Source organism: Dipodomys spectabilis, unplaced genomic scaffold, assembly GCF_019054845.1.
Source record: "Dipodomys spectabilis isolate Male_0828 unplaced genomic scaffold, ASM1905484v1 ptg000032l, whole genome shotgun sequence".
NCBI lineage: Eukaryota > Metazoa > Chordata > Mammalia > Rodentia > Heteromyidae > Dipodomys > Dipodomys spectabilis.
Window position 1 is genome coordinate 32664639 of NW_024870709.1, and position 20791 is coordinate 32685429.

General features: G+C 36.6%; 1 protein-coding gene across 1 annotated transcript in view; it reads right to left on the reverse strand.

Moving 5' to 3' along the window:
- Slc9c1 (solute carrier family 9 member C1) overlaps positions 1–16544 on the reverse strand; it is a 62236-nt gene extending 45692 nt beyond the window's left edge. The window contains exons 1-7 of the mRNA XM_042676960.1: positions 16472–16544; positions 15611–15711; positions 11881–12009; positions 10819–10984; positions 7786–7914; positions 3059–3220; positions 1906–2005 (exon numbers count right to left, since the gene is read on the reverse strand). Coding sequence (XP_042532894.1) covers positions 1906–2005; positions 3059–3220; positions 7786–7914; positions 10819–10984; positions 11881–12009; positions 15611–15711; positions 16472–16541 — 857 coding nt within the window. The 5' untranslated portion in view covers positions 16542–16544. The remainder of the gene's footprint in view (positions 1–1905; positions 2006–3058; positions 3221–7785; positions 7915–10818; positions 10985–11880; positions 12010–15610; positions 15712–16471) is intronic.
- Positions 16545–20791: the final 4247 nt, after the last annotated feature.

A 20791-nucleotide genomic window follows, 5' to 3' on the forward strand; every position in this document is an offset into this window, starting at 1 on the left:
ATCTATCTATCTATCTATCTATCTATCTATCTATCTATCTATCTATCTATCTATCTGTCTGTCTGTCTGTCTGTCTGTCTGTCTGTCTGTCTGTCTGTCTGTCTGTCTGTCTGTCTGTCTGTCTACCTACTTACCTATCCACCTACCTATCTGTCTATGTCTCTCAACTTATATTTGTCACCTAACACATTTCATTATCCAATTACTTGTCAATGTTATTCAGATATTCAGGTTTTTATATCTTAGCTATTGTGAATAGTTTACAAATCCCTTCTCCCTTTATGTAGGTCTCTGCCCTGCTATGATTCAGCACAAGGCATCCTCTCTAGAAAGGCATCAGACTGCCTCCAACAGTGAGAACTGTGAATCACGTAAACTGACTTAAAACTTTCTCTGCCTCTAAACTTTGCTAAGACAGTGATTGTGTACAATTCTTTGTACAGTTAGATTTGGTTTGGTCTCTGCCTCTAAACTTTGCTAAGACAGTGATTGTGTACAATTCTTTGTATAGTTAGATTTGGTTTGTTACTTTTTTGATTTTCAAGCTATAATTTTCTTTCTGTTAAATTTAACCTGATATTATTTTACTCATGATTTTGACCTATAACTTTTTTCTTCCTGTGATGTCTGTTTGGTTTTAACATAGAGATGATGTTGACTTCATACAATGAGTTTGGGTATAAGCCAAATAACCAAGCACCAAATTGTTTTAATAGGTATATATGTGCACTTGTTCCTGTGTGGGCCTAAGTAATAGTTTTGGAGCACAGAAAAAGAACTTCTGAGTATTAAAAAATCCTTTCTTCTTCATTTACTTTGACTGTACATAAATATCAAATGATCTTACTCTCTGCTTTCACTCCAACCTAGGCAAATCTGTTACTTTTAGTATCCAGTGTTGCACAGCCAAAAGCCTAGAGGGATAGTGATGGACTTTAGGGGACGTTAATTTTATACAGTTTCTATTTGGGGATTTTTTTCAAACAAGGTGACATCTGAATGGAAGCATAAAAAGAATCAAAGCAGTCATTCCTGAAAAAGCACATTCCAAGAGCATGAAACCAAAAGAATACAAGTGCAAACAGGGAGTGAATTTGGCATAATTGAAGAATTGCAGCATGGTAAGTAGGTGAGAGCAGGGCAGGGAGTATGAGTGTGAACATGGTGGGGTGTCACACAAATGGCAGGACACACGCCATCGGATTTGCCACTAAAGTAACCGACTGACAGATAAAGAAGATGGCAATTCATATAGGAGAGAATTGAAGATGTAGCATAGCTAGTAATGAGACATCAGGATCAATGAATTATAGTCTTTAATGTGACAGAGTTAGTAGAATCAGGAGACCAGAGGACACAAGTATGGGCATGCTTTCTCTCTCCCAGACAGTAGAATGGACCAGCTACAGGTTGTTGTGGGATGTAGTAGTATTTGTCACTATTATCTTAGATTTCTACTACGTTCCTTGGAGAGTAGGAGTTGGTACATGACATAGTTTATACAGTTAGAGTACTAAATGGAGAGGCTGCAATGATCTTTGGCAGTTGGTGGCAAACTTGGGGTAGTGTATGTATCACAGGAAGAGAGGGATTCAGGAAGGAAAAGACATGAGAGTAGATGTCATTATGTACAGTGGAAGAGTGACATTGGAGAGAGTCATAGGCCAGACTAAAAATTTGCTTAAAACAAATAGGGAGGGTTAATGGGGAAATAAAACCCATCTAGACTCAAAGGGTGGGTTACAAATTTTACCCACAATGAAAGGATTAGAAGGCACTTGCAAACAGAACCGTTTCTAATGAGAGTCATTTCCATGTCAATATCTGTCCTTGATCATACAGATATAGATATAATATTATAACTTCTAGCTTATTAAGCAAAGTGAAAATATACCAGCCACTTACTCAAGAAGAAGTGATTCAACTCCTGGTTTAAAACTTGTTGAATTTAAAAAAAGTCCCATAGTTGCCAGAGTAAATATTCCAGACATTCCGACTAACTCACCTATTTTTAAGATAAAGCATTCACATCAATAGTAGCACAAATTTTTACCACAGTCAAAATATTGAGTACCCTGATTTTCTTAGAGAAAATACTCCATTCGGTTTTAGCTGCAAAGCATCATAAATGACTTTCACCATCCCTTGTCCTTTTCAGCTTCAGATTCACACCCAACTGTGTAGTAAGGTCTGCCATGGATATGCTAGAACTACTTGGGTCATCACTGGAAAATATATGGACTTCACAAAACTTCATGTACCTCTGTGAGGCTGGAGTACCTTCCACAACTCTATTTGTTTCAGGGGTCTCTGGAGTGTTGAAATGGAAATTAGCTGATAAGGTAATAAATTTATTATGGACCAGTCCATGTCGTTTGGGAGGAGAGTAGAAGAGAGAAATGTTTTGTGATGGGAATAAGAGAATGGGCCAGAAAGAGTCTCAGTATGGATACATTTTCAATGTTTTATTTATTTTTAATATGGGTTACTAAGAAGTATTAAAAAATAGTCACAGAAATTTTTCAAAATCCATCTGTTAGTGTTCATCATCCCTGAGTTTATCAAAATACTCTGTTTCCACTGTGAAAAATTCAAAGTGTCACAAGTTTTTTTGTTTAGTTTTGCAAACTTTTATCTATTATGTAAATTTTATTTTATTGTAAAAGTGCTGTGCAGAGGGGCTGGGAAGGTGGCTCAGTGGTAGAGTGCTTGCCTTGCATGCATGAGGCCCTGGGTTCGATTCCTCAGCACCACATAAGCAAAAAGAAAAAAGCCAGAAGTGGTGCTGTGGCTCAAGTGGTAGAGCACTAGCCATGAGCTGAAGAACTGAGGGACAGCGCCCAGGCCCAGAGTTCAGACCCCACAACTGGACCCAAAATAAAAATGCTGTACGGAGGTAATTTCTTATCAAACATTGTTACCTCCTCATTTGTTTTTCTTCTACTATCCCCTCTCGCCCCAAATCCCCAATTCCTTCCTCCCATAGTATGTAATTTTTAAGGTGTATATTTTACTCTGAATACCTTTGTGCCATTTTAAGAACAAAGCCCTCACTTACAAAAATAAAAGACGAGGTACAGAATTGAAAAGATGAGACTTATATGATTGACATCATCACCAAAAACAGTGGACATCCATAACTGCATCAGTTTTGAATTTATAATTCCAAATAAGAAACTTTCTATAAAGTATGACCAAATTTCACCCAGGGCATCACGAACTATAGGAAAATGAAGAAAATAGAAAATTATTATTACAATTTACTTGTTCTTCACTTGAAGTGATACTTTGGGTCTTTTTTTCTTTTTGTCTTTAGTTGTAAAGTTACTTCACAGTTACAATAACACTGAAGTGCAGATTCCCCTTCAACATATTGATTTCAGTTTTGGAGAGTATATAAGCAGAAATGAGATTACTGGTATATGAGTTTCTTCTTAATATACTCATCCACACTTGATATCTCTTCTATTTTTTTTCTTCTGGTGTTTTGAGATAGGGTCTTGCTATGTAGCCCAGGCTGGCCTGGAACTGGTAATCCTCCCACCTTAGCTTCTCTAGTGCCTGGATTATAGAAGTGCACCAGCATACCTAGCTATTACTTGTAGTTTTGATATAAGCTAATACCACTGGTGTAAAGCAATAGCTCATGATGATGTTTGTTTGTGCTTCTGTAATGATTAGGGATGTTGAGCATTTTATGTATCTATTGTATATTTATATGCCTTCTTTAGAGAAATATCTGTTAATTTTAAGTTGGGTTGTTTTCAAACTATGGAAACATAAGTAGATTAAGTACATAAAATATAGTATGTCCATATATGGACATACTGTTTAGGCTTTCAGAAAAGCAATTTTATAAATTTCTGGTGGATCACACTAGCTACTCTAAAGGCTGAGATCTGAAGATGCTGGTTCATAGCCAGTCTAGGGAGACAAATCCTTGAGAATCTTATCTCCAGTTAACCAGGAAAAAGGCAGAACTAGAGATATGGTTCAAGTGATAAAGTTGAAAGAGAAAGAGAGAAATATGGGAGCTCAAGCCCTGCATTCAAGTCTCAGTAGTGACACAGAAAGAAGGAAATTTTATAATTGGTAGCAACATGAGTGAATGTAAAATGGCATTATGCTAAGTGAAATAAGTCAGGCGCAGGAAGTAAAATACCACATTACCTCAGTTATTTATGGAGCCTAACAAAATTGAATTCCTAAAAGTAGAGACTTGAATATTGGTTACTAGAGGCTAACAGGAAAGTATAGGAAGGAAGGAATAAAAAATGGTGATGCATGTTGTATACAGAGTAACTATAAACAATAATCATCTATTACATAGTTCAAAATAATGAAGAGTATATGTTTCAATGTCTGATCATAAAAGATTATCAGTAAGAAAGGTTGTAGATATAATTAATTTTCTTAATCGCTCCACATTATATACACCTATCACAACATCCCCACAACTATAAGCAATTGTGTTAATTTATAATAGTATTTACTTAAAAGATACTTTGGGACATTTGCACATATTTTCTAAGTTGAGAATTTCTTCTTAAATGCTAAAATGAAGTTTGCTAAACTGATTGGTTTAGTTTAAACATATCTTTCATTCAGTCTCCTCTAAGTTAATACTTCTTGAGTGGTGTAATACAATCTTGGAGATACAGAAATGAATAAATAGAAAGCTCTATGCTCATGGAACTAATATTGTAGATCTAACATGATATGCATTGAACAGAAAAAGCAATGCTTTGCCGCCCTTCAGGACAAGTCTCCTCAGTTACATTGGCTTCTCAAACTGCTTCTTTATTGCTGGGAATTTCATTTAACATCCCCCTGATAAACAACACTTTTGTACATATACTTTTATGCTTTTCTGATAATGTCAGTGATAAATTATATGCTCTGAGGCTTTTCTTGGTTTAACAAATCTACTTATAGGTCCTAAAATTGGAATTATTTCCACCAAAACATAGATGTTCCTTTGCTGTGGCTGATCCTTTTAAGATTTAACTGCTTTCCATAAAGCAAAGTTATGATGTCTTGCCCCAAAACAGGAACCTTCATCCTGTCACAAACTCAAGTTGTTGGAAGTAGGCAGGCCAGTGGGCAAAGAAGTCTCCATCTTTACAGGACAAAGAACAGAGGAGGGAATTTCAATGACAGGATGGAGCTGGCCGTGACTAAGTCTAAAGCAAAGGGTGGGGTCTGACTAGTTTCAGAATCATACAGGAATCTAGAAAACTGCTTTCTCTTTTAAGAAAGGAAAATAGTTTTTTAATGAGTAACGTGTTTGCTGACTAGATTTGTCAAGCCCAGAAAAGCCCCAAAGCAAATACTTTATTAGTTAATGTTATATTCAAAGTCATAACACCCAGGTTGCATAGGGAAAGAACTGAGTGCAATAATTCTTATTAATTTTTCTCTATTATAAAATTTATGATAACACTATGATACTTCTAACTGCAGAAGTTTAGCAACATATTTATCAGAAAATCTTATCTAGCATTTTTGTTTCTCAATGGAAGTTTTCTTTCAAAGCAAATGCAAGTTGAAAGTATTGATGTCCAGGAAAACACATTCATTGTTCTCTTTCTCCCAGAAGGGGTTTTATTACTGATGTCATTATTATGATTAGATTTACAATTACTGTCTCCCTTAAAGCTAACCACTTCCCCCTCAAAAGTCTTCTACCACTGTAATAAAAACCCTAAGGTAACTCTATGATAAGCCTTATGAATAGGACAGAAGTGTGTCTCTTGTGCACATGGCTGGCTGAATTAGTAGGTCTTAGCATTGGAACTTTTGCATAACACACATCACTAATAGTTGAATCAATTCATGAGTGAACTTGCAAATCAGCACCTTCTCTTCCCCTTCTTCCCACTCTCTTCCCTTATAGTGAATATTTTGATAAGGCTGTATACTTCTCTAATAATGTGATATGCTTTGCTAATATTCTGTGGTCAATTATAACACAATTATAAATGGGACCTGGTAGAATTCAGGACCTAGTTTAGTGGCAGACATGGATGTCCAGGCTGGTTCCATGACTTTGCTTCTTTGTGCTTTAGTTTGTAAGATGCTTTTGAATCTAGACAGTTTTTTCTCTTGTTGTTCACCTTGGGGTCCTTAGGAGGGTCATATCTTCAGGAAGTGTTTCAGTGAAAGTCTCTGAGTGATTTATTGGGCCATTTCCCTTTGACTCTGAACTTTTGCTGAAGCTGTGGGTGGTTGCTTGGCTTTTATACTGCAGATGGCAAACGGCAAATCTGAAACATGTAAATAGGGTGGCTCTTTCTGTGTTAAATAGGGACTCCAGATTCATCACAGATGTTCTAAACTGTCCTGGCCTGGGACAATGAACACTTGATATAGCTTTAGCAAATTGTTGCGCATAGGCAGAGAACAAGGGTTTCTTATGTCTAAGTGGCTCACTGGGCTAGCTGTTTTGAGGAGGAGCTGAAAAAAATGGTGGTAGATCTTCTTGGGGAAGAAAAGTCTTCACTTTTGAGTTTAGATGTGAATAGGTGAGGCAGGGATTGTACAGAACACAGGAAAACAGTTACTGGATGTTCCTCAATGACACTCTTTTCCAGGCCATGGAAATCCATCCTATCTACAACTACTCCTTATTCAATGGCTGGAAAGATCATCTGGGATAGTCACCATTTGGGGGGAATGGGGGTGGTAGAAGGATTGCAATTCCACAGAGTGGATTATTATTTGACATCATTCAACCCCCTTGTTGGGGTGTTTGGAAACACTTCCTAAAGACATGGTCTTCTTAAGGGAAAAAGGTGATAAAGAAATAAGACAATGCTTCAGCCTCAGAACAGAGAAAATGCCTAGTGACTAGAATACTGCATGTTCTTAAGTTTTCAAAAAGACTGTGTTCTCTGCTTTTCAAAAATCCATGCCAATGCCAATGTAATAAATGAGTAAATACCTTCATAGTACTGTGATAATAGCTATTTTCATTCCATAAATATCCTAAAAGTATACATTCTCCCATTACTAGAAATTAAGAGACTACATATTAGGAAAAAATTAGGAGGAAAGCTTGGAGTTTTGATTAGCTAGAAGGAAGAAGATGCTTGTAGACAGTAGGACTACACCTCTTGCCCAGAGCAATAATTACATGGGCATATACACCCCAGTCATTCATTACAATGCACACACATGTATAAAATAAGGTATTATGGTTCAAGACATCTGAGAAAGGTAAATGAGAGAGCTCATGAGAACCTTCCAGTCCTCTGGTTACAATCCCTTCTCCTTGGCTCTATAGAAGACCCCATCTGGTTTGCTTCTTCCTGAATAACCTCATTCTACGTTATCTCCCAGGAGACAGGCTCTCGGAAGAGAAGAGGAAAGGAAGTTAGCTGACTCCTCTTATCAACAATGGATGCATTGCCTTGTTTATCTTTGAAGCCACACTTCAGCATATCAAGAAAAAACAAAAATACACAAAGAAACAAAACTTATTAAGAACAAACAAACATCAGCCTCATTGCCTGGTATTTTGTTTCAGAGTAGGCCTGTGGCGTATTGCTTTTCATAGCTATCTTCATGAAAAAGGCCCAACCCAGCCTCACAACAAATCCATTACTGACACAAAGAGGGAATATGTAGCTGTGCTGTGTACAGGGTAATCACTATTCAGATAACACTCTTATTTATATAAGCGCAGTTTATGGCATGATATTAGAAAGTCCATGTCAGCTCTGAGAGAATACACAACAAAGCTCTGATTTTAAGAAATTAAGAAAATAAAGCACAATTCCTTACCAATGGTGCTATTCATCATATGTTTTCTTTTCAGATTAATATTCACAACACTCCTATACATGATTAATGATATAATAGAGGTCATCAAACTTTCTCCATTAATTAAATTTGTGAGGCCTCTAGAAAGACCTAGATGGAAGAGATTTCTTTTTAAATAAGGGAACTTCAAAATATTAAGAAATAAAATTAGATTGGCAAGTAGGATGGTAATGTTTGCTATAGATTTGTATTATATAATTTCCCCTACATACTTAAGCAGTAATCATGTTGAAAATGCCCATTAAGAATATTAAATTTTTCACTAAGGTAATTATGCAAATTAAATGTTGTCTATCATGTTTATGTAAGTCAGATAATTAATGCCAGATCTCATTCTTCATTTTGATGAAGAACATGAAATTGATGAAAACATGAAATTATTTTTAAATCCAACGACAACTTAGTCTATATAAATGAACACATTATACATCAGATACATATAAGAGAAGACAAAAATGATGATTGAAAGATAAAGTAAATTCATAAAATATCTAAAGATAATTTTCCAAACAAGATAATTGTTCAGATAATCTAGCTAGAGTAAGAAATTATTGGACTGGTAATGTGGCTTTGTGGCTCAAGTGGTAGAGCGGTAGCCTTGAGCACAGAGAGGTTCAGGGACAGAGCCCAGGCCCTGAGTTTAATCCCCAGAACTGGCAAGAAAGAAAGAAAGAAGAAAGAAAGGAAAGAAAGAAAGAAAGAAAGAAAGAAAGGAAGGAAGGAAGGAAGGAAGGAAGGAAGGAAGGAAGGAAGGAAGGAAGGAAGGAAGGAAGAAAGAAAGAAAGAAAATAAAGAAATTATTCTGCATTCCATACATTCTTTTGAATGGTTTTAGAAATAAAGTTGCATGAATGGACAGCACCTATCAGAATTTCCTATCTTTCTGATATTACTCTAAGTTTAGCTATCTATCAAATTGTCCTTTTCCTTGTAATTAACTTTGAGTACCTTTGTAACTTGCTGAAAGGCAAAGGTTGAAACAACATTTTTACATAGTGAAACTCCTTTTTGTAACTTGATCACTCTGTAACCATAGTAAGTTTGCTTACTATATTTGTTGTGTTCCTGTTAAGACAGCAAGTGTTGTCCTGGTCCAGTTCTTCACTAAGCACTGCACAAGAAATTATCTCCCCCCTCCCCCACTAGTCTTGAAGACTCAACTGTTCTCTATTTGTGCATTTACCTACAATGTATCGCTCATATTCTGTTTCTATTTGTTTCAGGTAGCTCTGTCCCTTTTAATTGGCCATAAAAAGAAAATGAAATTGAAAAGAATGCTGTGTGTGTTGTAAGCATGCCCAACTGTGTCATATTCTGTTTTAGGATGCTTTTTTTAGGAGTCATTATTAAAAAGTAAGTGAGTTTGTGGGTGGGAATAGGAGAGGAAAACTGAGCAAGAGTGAGCAAAGGGGTGACATTGTCCAAAGAATGTCCTCTTGCAACAATGAGATGTACAAGTCGTTATGTCGAAAAACGACCTTTACAACTTGGGGGATGGATGGGAAGGGAAGGGATGAGAAGGGGAAAAACAAAGGAGGAGGCAATAATGCTTGATAAGAAATGTACTCATTACCTTGTCCATGTAATTGTAACCCCTCTGTATGGTATTTTCAAAATAAAAAAATAAAAGAAAAACAAATACTAGATTTCTCATATGCAGACTCTAGACCCAGAAAATTAAATGAATGACCCAGGTGTAAAAGATGGAACTGATTGTTTGGAAAAAAGTGAGTGAGGAGATGAAGAGAAATAGTGTGGATTAATATGTTCAAATACTTTATAAGTTAGTATGATGACATAACAAAATGTAAGTATAGAAATAGGATAATGAAATTAATGAAAGGAAGCTACATTATGTGGACATATAGGTATAACAATAAAAATACTTTGTGAAATTAATATTTGCTAATAAAAAGACAAAAATTCAAAAAAATATCCTTTTTACCTGACTTACATAACTGTTACATATATCACTTTTTTTTTTTGTCGGTCGTGGAACTTGAACTCTGGGCCTGGGCGCTGTCCCTCAGCTCTTCAGCTCAAGGCGAACGCTCTTCCACTTGAGCTACAGCGCCACTTCCTGTTTTCTGGTGGTTTATTGGAGATAGGAGTCTCACGGTCTCTCCTGCCCGGGCTGGCTTTGAACCACGATCCTCAGCTCTCAGCCTCCTGAGTAGCTAGGATTACAGGCGTGAGCCACCAGCGCCCGGCAACATATATCACTTTTATGAGAATAAAAAAATTAAAAACAATAAAAAAGTAGATAAATGGAATATTGTTTAGTTTTCCTGTGTGGGGATCTTGGATTATTTGACCTTTCTGTATTAATTTGTTCTTTTATTGTCTTTTCTTCTTTTTAATTTTGGCAGTGCTAGAGTTTGAACTCAGAACCTTGTGCTTGATAAGCAGGCATTTTACCGCTTATGCCACACCCCTAGGCTTGTTTATTTTTTTTACTTTAGTTTACATTTCTGATAAATTCTCATAATTTTTTTCTAAGGCTAGCTTCAGATCCTATTTCTTCCAGGCATTTTACCTTTATATAGGTTTTATGACTCTAAAATAGTATATGCTGAAAATACTATAAGAGCTGGCAAGATTATTGTTCTTCGACTCTTCTGGGTTTTTGTTATCTTAAAGGTAACAAGGACACCAAAGGCATTTTTTAATGGTATGTTAATGACTGTTTTCAAAGAAATATTGAGCATCAGATATATCACCACTGTATATATACAATATTATATTTGCCCTGGGTTGGTATTCTAAACATGCCTCCTGCCCTAGTCTAGAATCTGATGGTGCTTACCAGCAAACAAGCCCCTTGTCACTGAGTCTTACTTCTAGAACCTTTGCCAGCTCTCAATCCCTAGGCTCCCTCCCCACCCCCTACTATACCACTCTACACAGTTAAAGATCGTCACTAATGATCTTAAAACTGAGTTGACTTTATAAAATACAATATTCTCAATAAACTAATAGAAAAGGTCTACCTACCCAGATCTCTTACAGAAGCTGCAGTCAGCATGGGGTCTGAACTCACAAGGACAGCTGCGAATAGCAACCAGGAGACGGTTTTCAAAGGTAACTTAGTCACCGATTGCAGATACCAAAGTATTAAGGTATAATTAACCACAAAGCCAGGAATTGTAATTAAAACTATCTGCAAAGAGATATTATGGGATATTATGGTAAACAGTCAGATTGGGTTTGTGTTGCATTTTAAAGATCAGGAGAGCAGGATTATTAGACACGTAGGACCAGCCAGTATTAATAGCACCCATTAGCAGACCCTAGAGGGGAGCCATACAGCTTAACTAATTTGAGCTAAGCCTACTTACCTGCACAGAGAAGCAGCAAGTGGCTGAGCAGAGATTGTCTGAGCCAATGTAAACTATTTTCAGACATCTATTCTTTGCATTTTTATTTTCATGTCATTTTCTAGACTCCATGTGCCTGGCACTGGGTTAAAATGCATTGTTCTAATACTTTTGTTTCTAATGCTGTTTAGGAAATGGCCTTGTAGGTATACAAAATGGTTTGGATTACTTTGGAAAAACTGCTCTGGAATATGTAATCTCTGGGTCTTTCCTTGGAACCATCCAAAAGCTCTAATGATTTCAGAAATTACTGTGAATTGAGTTTCGAGCTGCTCCTGTGACTGTCCTTCTCAGCTTTAGAAGGTTTAGACATAAGGAAATTTAAAAATTTAAATTTAAAGGAAATTTACATTTTTTATTAACAATTTCTTTTTGCTAGAGCTAATATGCTTTGCAATAATTCTTTCACAGTTCCTCAGAGTTAAAAGTATAATTGGTAGGAAGTTCTGCCAGTAGGAGTTTCAGAACTGCCTTTTGCCCTTCATGATTCCCACCCCCCTCCTTGGGCTTCCCTTATATTAGAAAATTACCTAGATAGATTTGTTTGCTAAGATATGAAAGTGAATTTACAACTCTGTACCCTGTATGTATTCTATTTTCTTTGTTTTCCATTTTGATGCAAAGTTTTTACAAATCTGAAACTAAATAATGAGTGGCATCACTAAAAAAGAAGACTTACCTGCCAAAATAGCTTTTGAAGCATGTATACATCCATGTCAAATGCAACTGTGAAGATAATCACTGGTGTAAACAAACCAAAAAATAACTCCGGACTCATCCACTGAATAGCAACTGCGTATTTTTGTACCTAGTAATGCAAGAATCTATTATTTCCATCCATCCATCACAGAATACATGGCAGGCAATCCTGTCTTTCACAACGGAGAAAAAATTTTCAGCAGATATACACACACAATGCAGTAAGTTCTAAAGTCTTAATTCAGCTGGATTTTCAGAATTTTCCTCCAACTTATTATCAATTACAGAGCAAAGTTAATCATATCCTTATGACTGTTTTATCATTTTAAGGACAAATTGAGGAAACACCTTGACTAGAGTACTAAAAACTATACAGTAAGTTTTCATGCAGATAGGAAAAAGAGATTTCAGGTGGATTGATTTTCATGCACAAAATTCCACAAAGGACTACATAATTATATCCTCCAACTCACAAATAATTAGCTATCATATATAATCTATAGTGTGTTATACACTCTATCTATCTATCTATCTATCTATCTATCTACTCATATATGGGACACTAAAGTGTCTGGCTAAAATAACTAACAATGTGTATTATTAAATAGTTAGTTGGAATTAGTAAATTCTGTTGTGGGTTCCATTCCACCAGTCTTCCTGAGCAAAGATCAGGTGTACTTTACCATCCAATGTAATCAATGTAGTGTCTCTTCATAAGACAAGACAGCAAATATTACTACAGTACCACCGATTTGAAAAAATTTGGGTTCTTCTGCTTCTTCCAGGGCCATCAGGGTTCTAAGAATAGGCACAGGAAGAGAAACACTCCTGCTCTGGGCATTTAGTGTCTATAGCCAGGACTATAGAAGTGTGGCAGGCTAGCTTACCAGCTTGCAAAGTAAGGTCAAATCTCAAGCCTTAGGTTGGGAATGTAGCCTAGTGGTAGAGTGCTTGCCTAGCATGCATGAAGCCCTTGATTTGATTCCTCAGTACCACATAAACAACACCACCAAAAGCCAGAAGTAACACTGTGGCTCAAGTGGTAGAATGTTAACCTTGATCAAAAAGAAGCTCAGAGACAGTGCCCAGGCTCTAAGTTCCAGCCCCAGGATTGGCAGACAAAACAAAACAAAACAAAACCCAAAACCCAGTGCTTTCGTGGTTCTTGACATAGGATCTCTTCCTTTGAAAAAGCTACTGACCAAATGGCCAAGTTTCTAGAAGTACTTGAAACTGCTTTTAGGTCAAAATCTATATGACTACGAAATGTGTTTATGACAAGAGAAGTGTTCATCTGCTTCTGGTTAAAGCTAGCATACATGTTTTCTACAATTCCTTTCAACGCTGCAGGCTAAATTTGTTGGGAAAGTCAGTTATTCTCATACAACTCGTCATGTTCACACTGATTGCCTGGGGCAGGCATTGGCAAGCTATAGCTCAAGATGCAATTGGGCCCACCATTTGTTTCTGTAAATAAAGTTTTGTTTACGAATGCCATTTCATTTGTATATCACATATGTCTACTTTTGAGCCTGGTGCCAGAGTTGAGTAACTAAAACAAAAAAGCATAAGGATTGTATAATTATAATATAATATTTTATATGCTGCTTTTATTGCCAGTTGTGGGGCCTGAACTCTGGGCCTGGGTGCTGTCCCTCAGCTCTGCAGCTCAAAGCTAATGCTCTACCACTTGAGCCACTGGCTTTTTCTGCTTATGTGGTGCTGAGGAATTGATCTCAGGGCCTCATGCATGCAAGGCAAACACTCTACACTGAGCCACCTTCCCAGCCCCTATATGCTGCTTTTTATAAAAGAAATTTGCCACAAGCTTCTGGGTTAGAATACCATTTAATATATCTTTATGTATCCTGTTTTCCTTACAGTAAATAACCTGTCTCCTCTACACCATTCATACCAGTTCACACATATATATACATATATGTATTTGCATAGAAATACACATATCTCCCTACACACACACACACACACACACACATACATATTTGTATATTTGTACTGGTACTGGGGCTTGAACTCTGAGCCTGGGTGCTATCCCTTAGCTTAATAAAAATATTAAAGAAAACTTAGCTATCCCTTTTTTGTTCACAGCTGGGACTCTACCACTTAAGCCACAGTTTCACTTTTGGCTTTTCGGTGGTTAATTGCAGGTAAGAGTCTTACTGACTTCCTTTTCTAAGCTGGTTTTGAAGCATAATTCTCAGGTCTCAGGCCTTGAGTAGCTAGGATTATGTGTGTGAAACACTGGCACCTAACCAGTTTATGTGTCTTGATATACTCTGCCCTAAACATCCTTAGAAACTAGTATAAATTCTTAGAGAAACCATATGCAATATTTCTCAATGAGACACAAAATATTGGTTCAATATCAACATTATCTTGCTACTGGCATCCTGTACCAACCAAGCAACACAGTCTCCTCTTGTTTGTAAATTTTTCATCTGATCTAAATTCTACTTTGGTATTCATTATGAAGCAGGATAGATCAAGAAAAATGAGACATGTGAAACAGCAGCCAGGAATTCAGAGACAAATACCATATTAATGAACAGCTGATTGAAAGCACAGAAACATTACTTCCCATGTTATAAAGCCCTACATTAGGCTGCAACATTTATTAAAAAGAAAAGGAAAAAGGGGGAAAGCAGCTGTCTGATCTCTCTCTCTCTCTTTCTCTCTCTCTCTCTCTCTCTCTCTCTCTCTCACACACACACACACCATTTCTACTTAGCCTGCTCTAAAACTAAGTAAGGAAATATTAAAGAAAACTACTTATTCTGTGCCTTTGGGCACAAAAACGTGTTTGTGAAAAACAGTATTTATCTAGGCTGGGCACTGGTAGCTCATGCTGTAACCCTAGCTGCTCAGGAGGATGAGATCTGATGATCATGGTTCAAAGACAGCCCAGGTAGTAAAGTCCATGAGACTCTTAGCTCCAATTAACCACATAAAGCTAGAAATGGAGCTGTAGCTCAAGTGGTAGGTCACTAGCTTTGAGCATAAAAGCGCAGGAACAGTGCCCAGTCCTAGAGTTCAAGCCTCAGGACTGGCCAAAAAAAAAAATATTTAAAATAGGGACATTTGTCTACATGTTGCAGAATCTATTCCTTGAAGGGATGCCAGAACATCAATGACCTTAGTTTAGTGATCAAGTCACCCTTGAAGTTTTTGGGCCCAGTTGATAAGACAGTTTAAAGGAGAACCCCAGTCTTAAGATGAATTTGAGCTCAACATCAACTTAGTTTTTCACCATAAACACCCATGATATTAGAGTACACCCTTAGGTGAGCTGTGTATTTCCTTTCTTTTACTAATAAACTTTCTTGATCTCTACCTGAATGGATCCTTAAAGAGCTTTTGCAGCAACATCATGAACTCAGTTCCCAAAGGCCTGGCAGAGGCTCCCTCTCATTTGTAGGCCTGCTTCTAGAAGCATCACTGATCTGGTGACACAACCTATACTGAGTAACTGCACACACGCTCATTTGGAGCTGCTGGTGCGCTTTAAGGCTGAGACTCTGTTCTGACTGTTGGTTAGGTGGATCTCACCTTTTTGAGCCTTCTTTGTCTACACCGCAAGCATCCATTTAATGACGCAGCAGTGAGTGGATAAGCATTTTCTTAAGCCATAGTTGCATGTGTGCAATTCTTAGATGTAAGGGGAACAAAAACCACTCGTTTATTATACACACCTGGAAAGATGCAAAACTTAGGATTTCAAAACTGTATCCAATTAAAAATAATATTACAGGAAGAGGAATTGGAAAGTCCTTCAAATACATGTTCACGAATGCTGCAAAAACAGGAGGTTGTTACTAAAAGGCAAAACATCATCACTTTTATAGAACTTTTATCTGATGTGACTCTAACGATTGAATGCTTTATTTTAGCACCCACTTATAAATCAGAGATTCATTCAAAATGCTGCAATAAAAGATTAATAAGTAAACTTGAATGAAACCCCATAGCTGACGTGCAATGAAGAACTGGATATAATTTACCAATAGATAAAACCTAATTACCAGGTAACTATTACCACTATTAGAAAATCAAATTAATATTAACTTTGTTTCATCTTATATATCACTGTTACCAAAGTTCAGCTTAAAAAAAAGCTCTATGAGTAATATTGTACCATTTGTTTCGTTTTATTTTATTGTTCTACTTCTTTGTCATAGAATCCCTAACTGGGCCAAAGAAACACACTAACAAAGCACTATCTTTATTTCTATAGTGTAATTTTCTCCTCAGAAAAGGCAGATGTTAACTTATCATTTAGATAGAACCCACTGGATGCCCAACTCCAGCCATTCATTTTCTTCCTTTTTGCTTTATTTGTGCCTGTTGCTGAAATCTAATGCTGACTTAATCAGGTATGACTACACTGATCCCAACAGAGGTGAAGGGCAGGTAATAATTGTATTCAGTTCACTAAAAATAATCGAGCTAAAGGTAGGAACTGAGTGACAAAAGTCTAATTTTCCATGACCACTTTGCATTGTTTTATAGGGTACATTATGAGATGTACCAATCCAGAGAAGAGAGACACTTACCTCCAACAGTACAGATCAAAGAAACTATTAAAATGATTTCTGGGAGGTTCTGTGGAGTATTTAAAGACATACTCCTGAGAAAATTCGCCCATGGGCTATCAATAGTTTTTTTAAGGTACTGTGTAGAGTTAACACTGTTATTCATTTTGCTGCTCATTGTAGTTTATCTGAATCTGAATTGATGTCACTGCAAAGCTCAGAGAAATCAAAGGAGCACAAGGTTTGCCTTCTTCGTGATCTTCTGATGACTCTCTAAAACAGAAAAACATGTACTTTTATTTATTTTTTGTTATTATAAAGGTGATGTACAGAGGGGTTATAGTTACATAAGTCAGATAATGAATATCTTTTTTTTGTATTTTTGTGTTATTTCATGGTCTGAAAATAAAGAGCTGGGGACTTGAGTAGAATGACATCTGAGTTTAAATGCAATTACCACCATATATATACATATACATACATACATACATACATGTGTATATATATATGTGTGTGTGTATATATATATATATGCATATATATATATATATACATTATATATGATGAAGGCCTGACTCAAGACAAGCATATTTCCCTGATCTCAAAGCCCAGTTCTGTCAAGAAAAAAAATAAGGACCTCTCCCTTCAATGATGCTTTCAATTTAAATGAAATGGAAAAGGCAGAATCCCGGAGAAGAGATATTTGTCAGCAACACCTTCTGGACACTTAACAATGCCACTCACTTATCAACCTGCATACACAACTATCTGAGAGAAAGATTCTCCTCATCTAACCATTCATCCTCCACTGAGACCACAAGCTTACTCAGATTACTGAACTCAGGACAGACAATGGGGACATTTGCCTTTGTTATCTGAGCCTAGAAGAACATGATGGTGCTGTTCAAGGTGGAAAGTTGAATGGAGGAAGAATATTTTCATCTCTATTGTTATTTTATCTAGGCAGAAAATAATAGGTCTTGCTGATATCAATGATTTTCTTTCTTTTTCTTTTTTCCTTCCTCCCTCTGTCTCTTACTTCTTTTGGACTTGTTCACTTGATTAATGCTCTACTATTTTGAGCCATGTCTCCAATCTGTTTTTTTTTTTTTTTTTTTAATGAAAAACCATTTACTTAAAATAAAGGGTTCAATAATTGTTAGTACTCATTAATGTCACATCAAATGCTTTCAGATACTCAAATAGTGTAAGGCTGACATAAGATCACAATCTCAGCATTGTTTGTTCTACTCAGAAAGTTAAACTGTTAGAGGACTTTAACCTACTGCATTCTTTATAATACTGAGAGTCATGGGATTTGATAGTGTTATGAGGATTGTAAGAGTTTTAGGCATGGTTTGATCCTCAGCACCACATACATAATGAATTTTAATCATGGAATAAACTAACGTAACTCAAGTAGTGATAAAGGAAGAAGAAGTATTTTGCATTAGTTCCTGTGAACTTAAGGATTGAAGACATTTGTATAAATGTCTTTTTACTATTTTAGTTGGAGATGGAGTATCTTTGACATTTCTATCAAGGCTGGCTTTGAATCAAGATCTTCTGATTTCAGCCTTCTGAGTAGCCAGGATTACAGGCATGAGCCACCAAAACTGGGCAAGTCTTTGCATTTTTGTCTGGGCTGACTTCAATTGCAGTATTCCTACCTATATCTTCCATCTAGGTGTGTTTACAGGCATGCATCAGATTCCCAAACTATTTGTTGAGATGGGTTTTCACTAACTTTTTGTCTTGGTTGTTCTAGAATCTTGAGCCCCCGATTTATTTTCTGGGCAACTAGGATTACAGTTGTGAGCCACTGCAGCTATTCTAAGATATCCTAAATAATCTTTACCCAAGGGGAAAAAAACCTTTCATTTTTAAATTAGCATGCTAATATGACTGTGGTTTAATATTTTTCAACATATAGATAAAGAAGTAATGAGTGTAGCCAGATCGTAAGTGCCATTAAGGCTTGTCTTCCGTCTAAATTGACTTTTGATAGCTTTAGTATGTTTATTAGCCTAAATTCCCAAGGGGGAAAAATAATGGCACACTACATTATATTCTCTGATTTAATTTATCACTAAAATAGCTAACGTTCCAAATTCCTTTGTGTGCGGAGGAGATAATTAATAGTTGCATTGATCATCCTTAACAAGCCAGCCAATCAGCCTTCAGAAACTCAAGTCTGAGTCTTATTTTTCAGGAATTACCATGACAAAAGTATCCTGGAGAGGACGCTGGGTACAAGCTACAAAATTCAAACAAGGTTTTGTCGTGGCCTCAGTGATGTCATACTGACTGGAGAGAAGTGGTCTATTACCTTCCCAAGACCTTTCCTCTAGATCAGGATCAGCTCCACCGGCTATGAAGATTCACACCCGGGAGCTTGCCTCTGGAGCTTTGTTTTCATCAATGCAAAGGCGTCCTTCAAGCACATCATTGCCAGCGAATCACTTTGAAAGAACTGAAATAATAAGCATAATGGAGGAGAGTCAGCAGCTGAAGGACAGAAATTCTAACTAAGAGACTAGTTTATCTTTAGGAGAGTCCTTAATAAGTCTTTAATAAGTTCTTAAGGACTCTCTTAAAGTTTCAACCCTTCCAGAAAAAGGATGGAAATTTCAAAAAGGAATGGTTGAATCTATGACTGAAATATTGAGATCATTTTTTCCCTTGGGAGTGGAAGATCAGAGACAAAGTAACAATGGGAAAAGGCAAAAGAGAAAGTGGAAGACTCACCATTCATCCTCAGAAAGGGATGAAAGGGAGAAGTGGACACTAGCTGTTTCTCTCCTTGAACAGCCAAAGATCAACTGCGACTTCACTGACAGTTATTTCCCCAAGCCCCACCCCTACCCTACACCCATTGGCTCCAGACTTATAACACTAGACTTGATTGGCTGATGAAAACCTTGAGACATTTAAAACTCCCAGTCTTTTTGTTGTTGTTGTTTTGTTTTGTTTTTAAACAAAAAGAAACTGTAAACTGTATTGCAGCATTACTTATGTTCACTTTGCAAGAGTGGATTTCTGGGTAGGAGCCAGTGGACACTTTTCTCATAATTCTAGTTGGAAAGAGTTTCCCGGATAAGATAGTAGAGATTTTGAAACGTTAAAATTTTGGTTGCTAGTTGGGGTAGAAATGACCATTCTGGGCAAATAAAACAATGAAGGCTGAATGTGGTGGTTCACACCTGGGATCCCAGCAGTAGGGAGGCAGAGGTAGAAAGATTACTAGTTCTTGGCCAGCCTACACCATATAGTGAGACTTTGTGTGAAATCAATCAATAAAAACTAATAGGAAAAGTGGGTTTTCACTCTGAGTTATATGTGATGGAACTTTTAGAAAAAATAATCATTTCTTTTATCTAAACATAATAAAGTATATTTTAATTGTAATTATGAGTGGCATTTCCACATACACATTTTTTTTATATTCCTACTCAACAAAACATCTTGGGAGAAATTGTGTAATACTTCTGAAATGTTTTTGAAATATTGTTTAGTGTGTGAAATATCTTCCATATTTCATTCACACTGTGAAGCTGATTTGATCCCGGGAAAGCAAAGAACAGAGAAGTAAAAGATTGAGGAAGTGAGAGAATTTAAAAAGAGAAAAAAAATACTTAGGAATAGCCATTAAGTTTTCCCTTTGTGTATCAGGGAAGCTTTCAGTAGTACAAATTTGTACAAAGTTCAGTAGTAGCCATAAAACAGCAGGCACTGCTGAAGGAAATTATCCCTACAAAGTTGAAAACCCATTTTGTAGAATGATTAATCAAAAAGACTAAGAAAAGATTTTAAAAGTGGCATACAATGTTTTAATGAAATAAAAATTCAGATTGTTTCTCTGTAATTCATTCAGCTAGACATATAAGGACCGTGTGTGTGTGTGTGTGTGTGTGTGTGTGTGTGTGTGTGTGTGTATTTAAGTTTTTGAAAATAATTGGAACCTGTACAACAAGAAAGTTGAAAAATGTTGCAAGATAAAATTTTTCTTTTTTTTTCCTTTTTTTTTTTTTTGGCCAGTCCTGGGGCTTGAACTCTGGGCCTGGGCACTGCCCTGAGCTTCTTTTGCTCAAGGCTAGCACTCTACGACTTGAGCCACAGAGCCACTTTCAGTTTTTTCTGTTTATATGGTACTGAGAAATCGAACCCAGGATTTCATGCATGCTAGGTAAGTACTCTACCACTAAGCCACATTCCAAGTCCCTTTTCCTCATTTTTATTAGCATCAATAACTTGTACAGTTTCATTTTGAGTATTAATCTTTTTCTTCCCCTTTCAATTTTCAGGATATCTACAATAGTATTATGTTACCAACTGCCATCT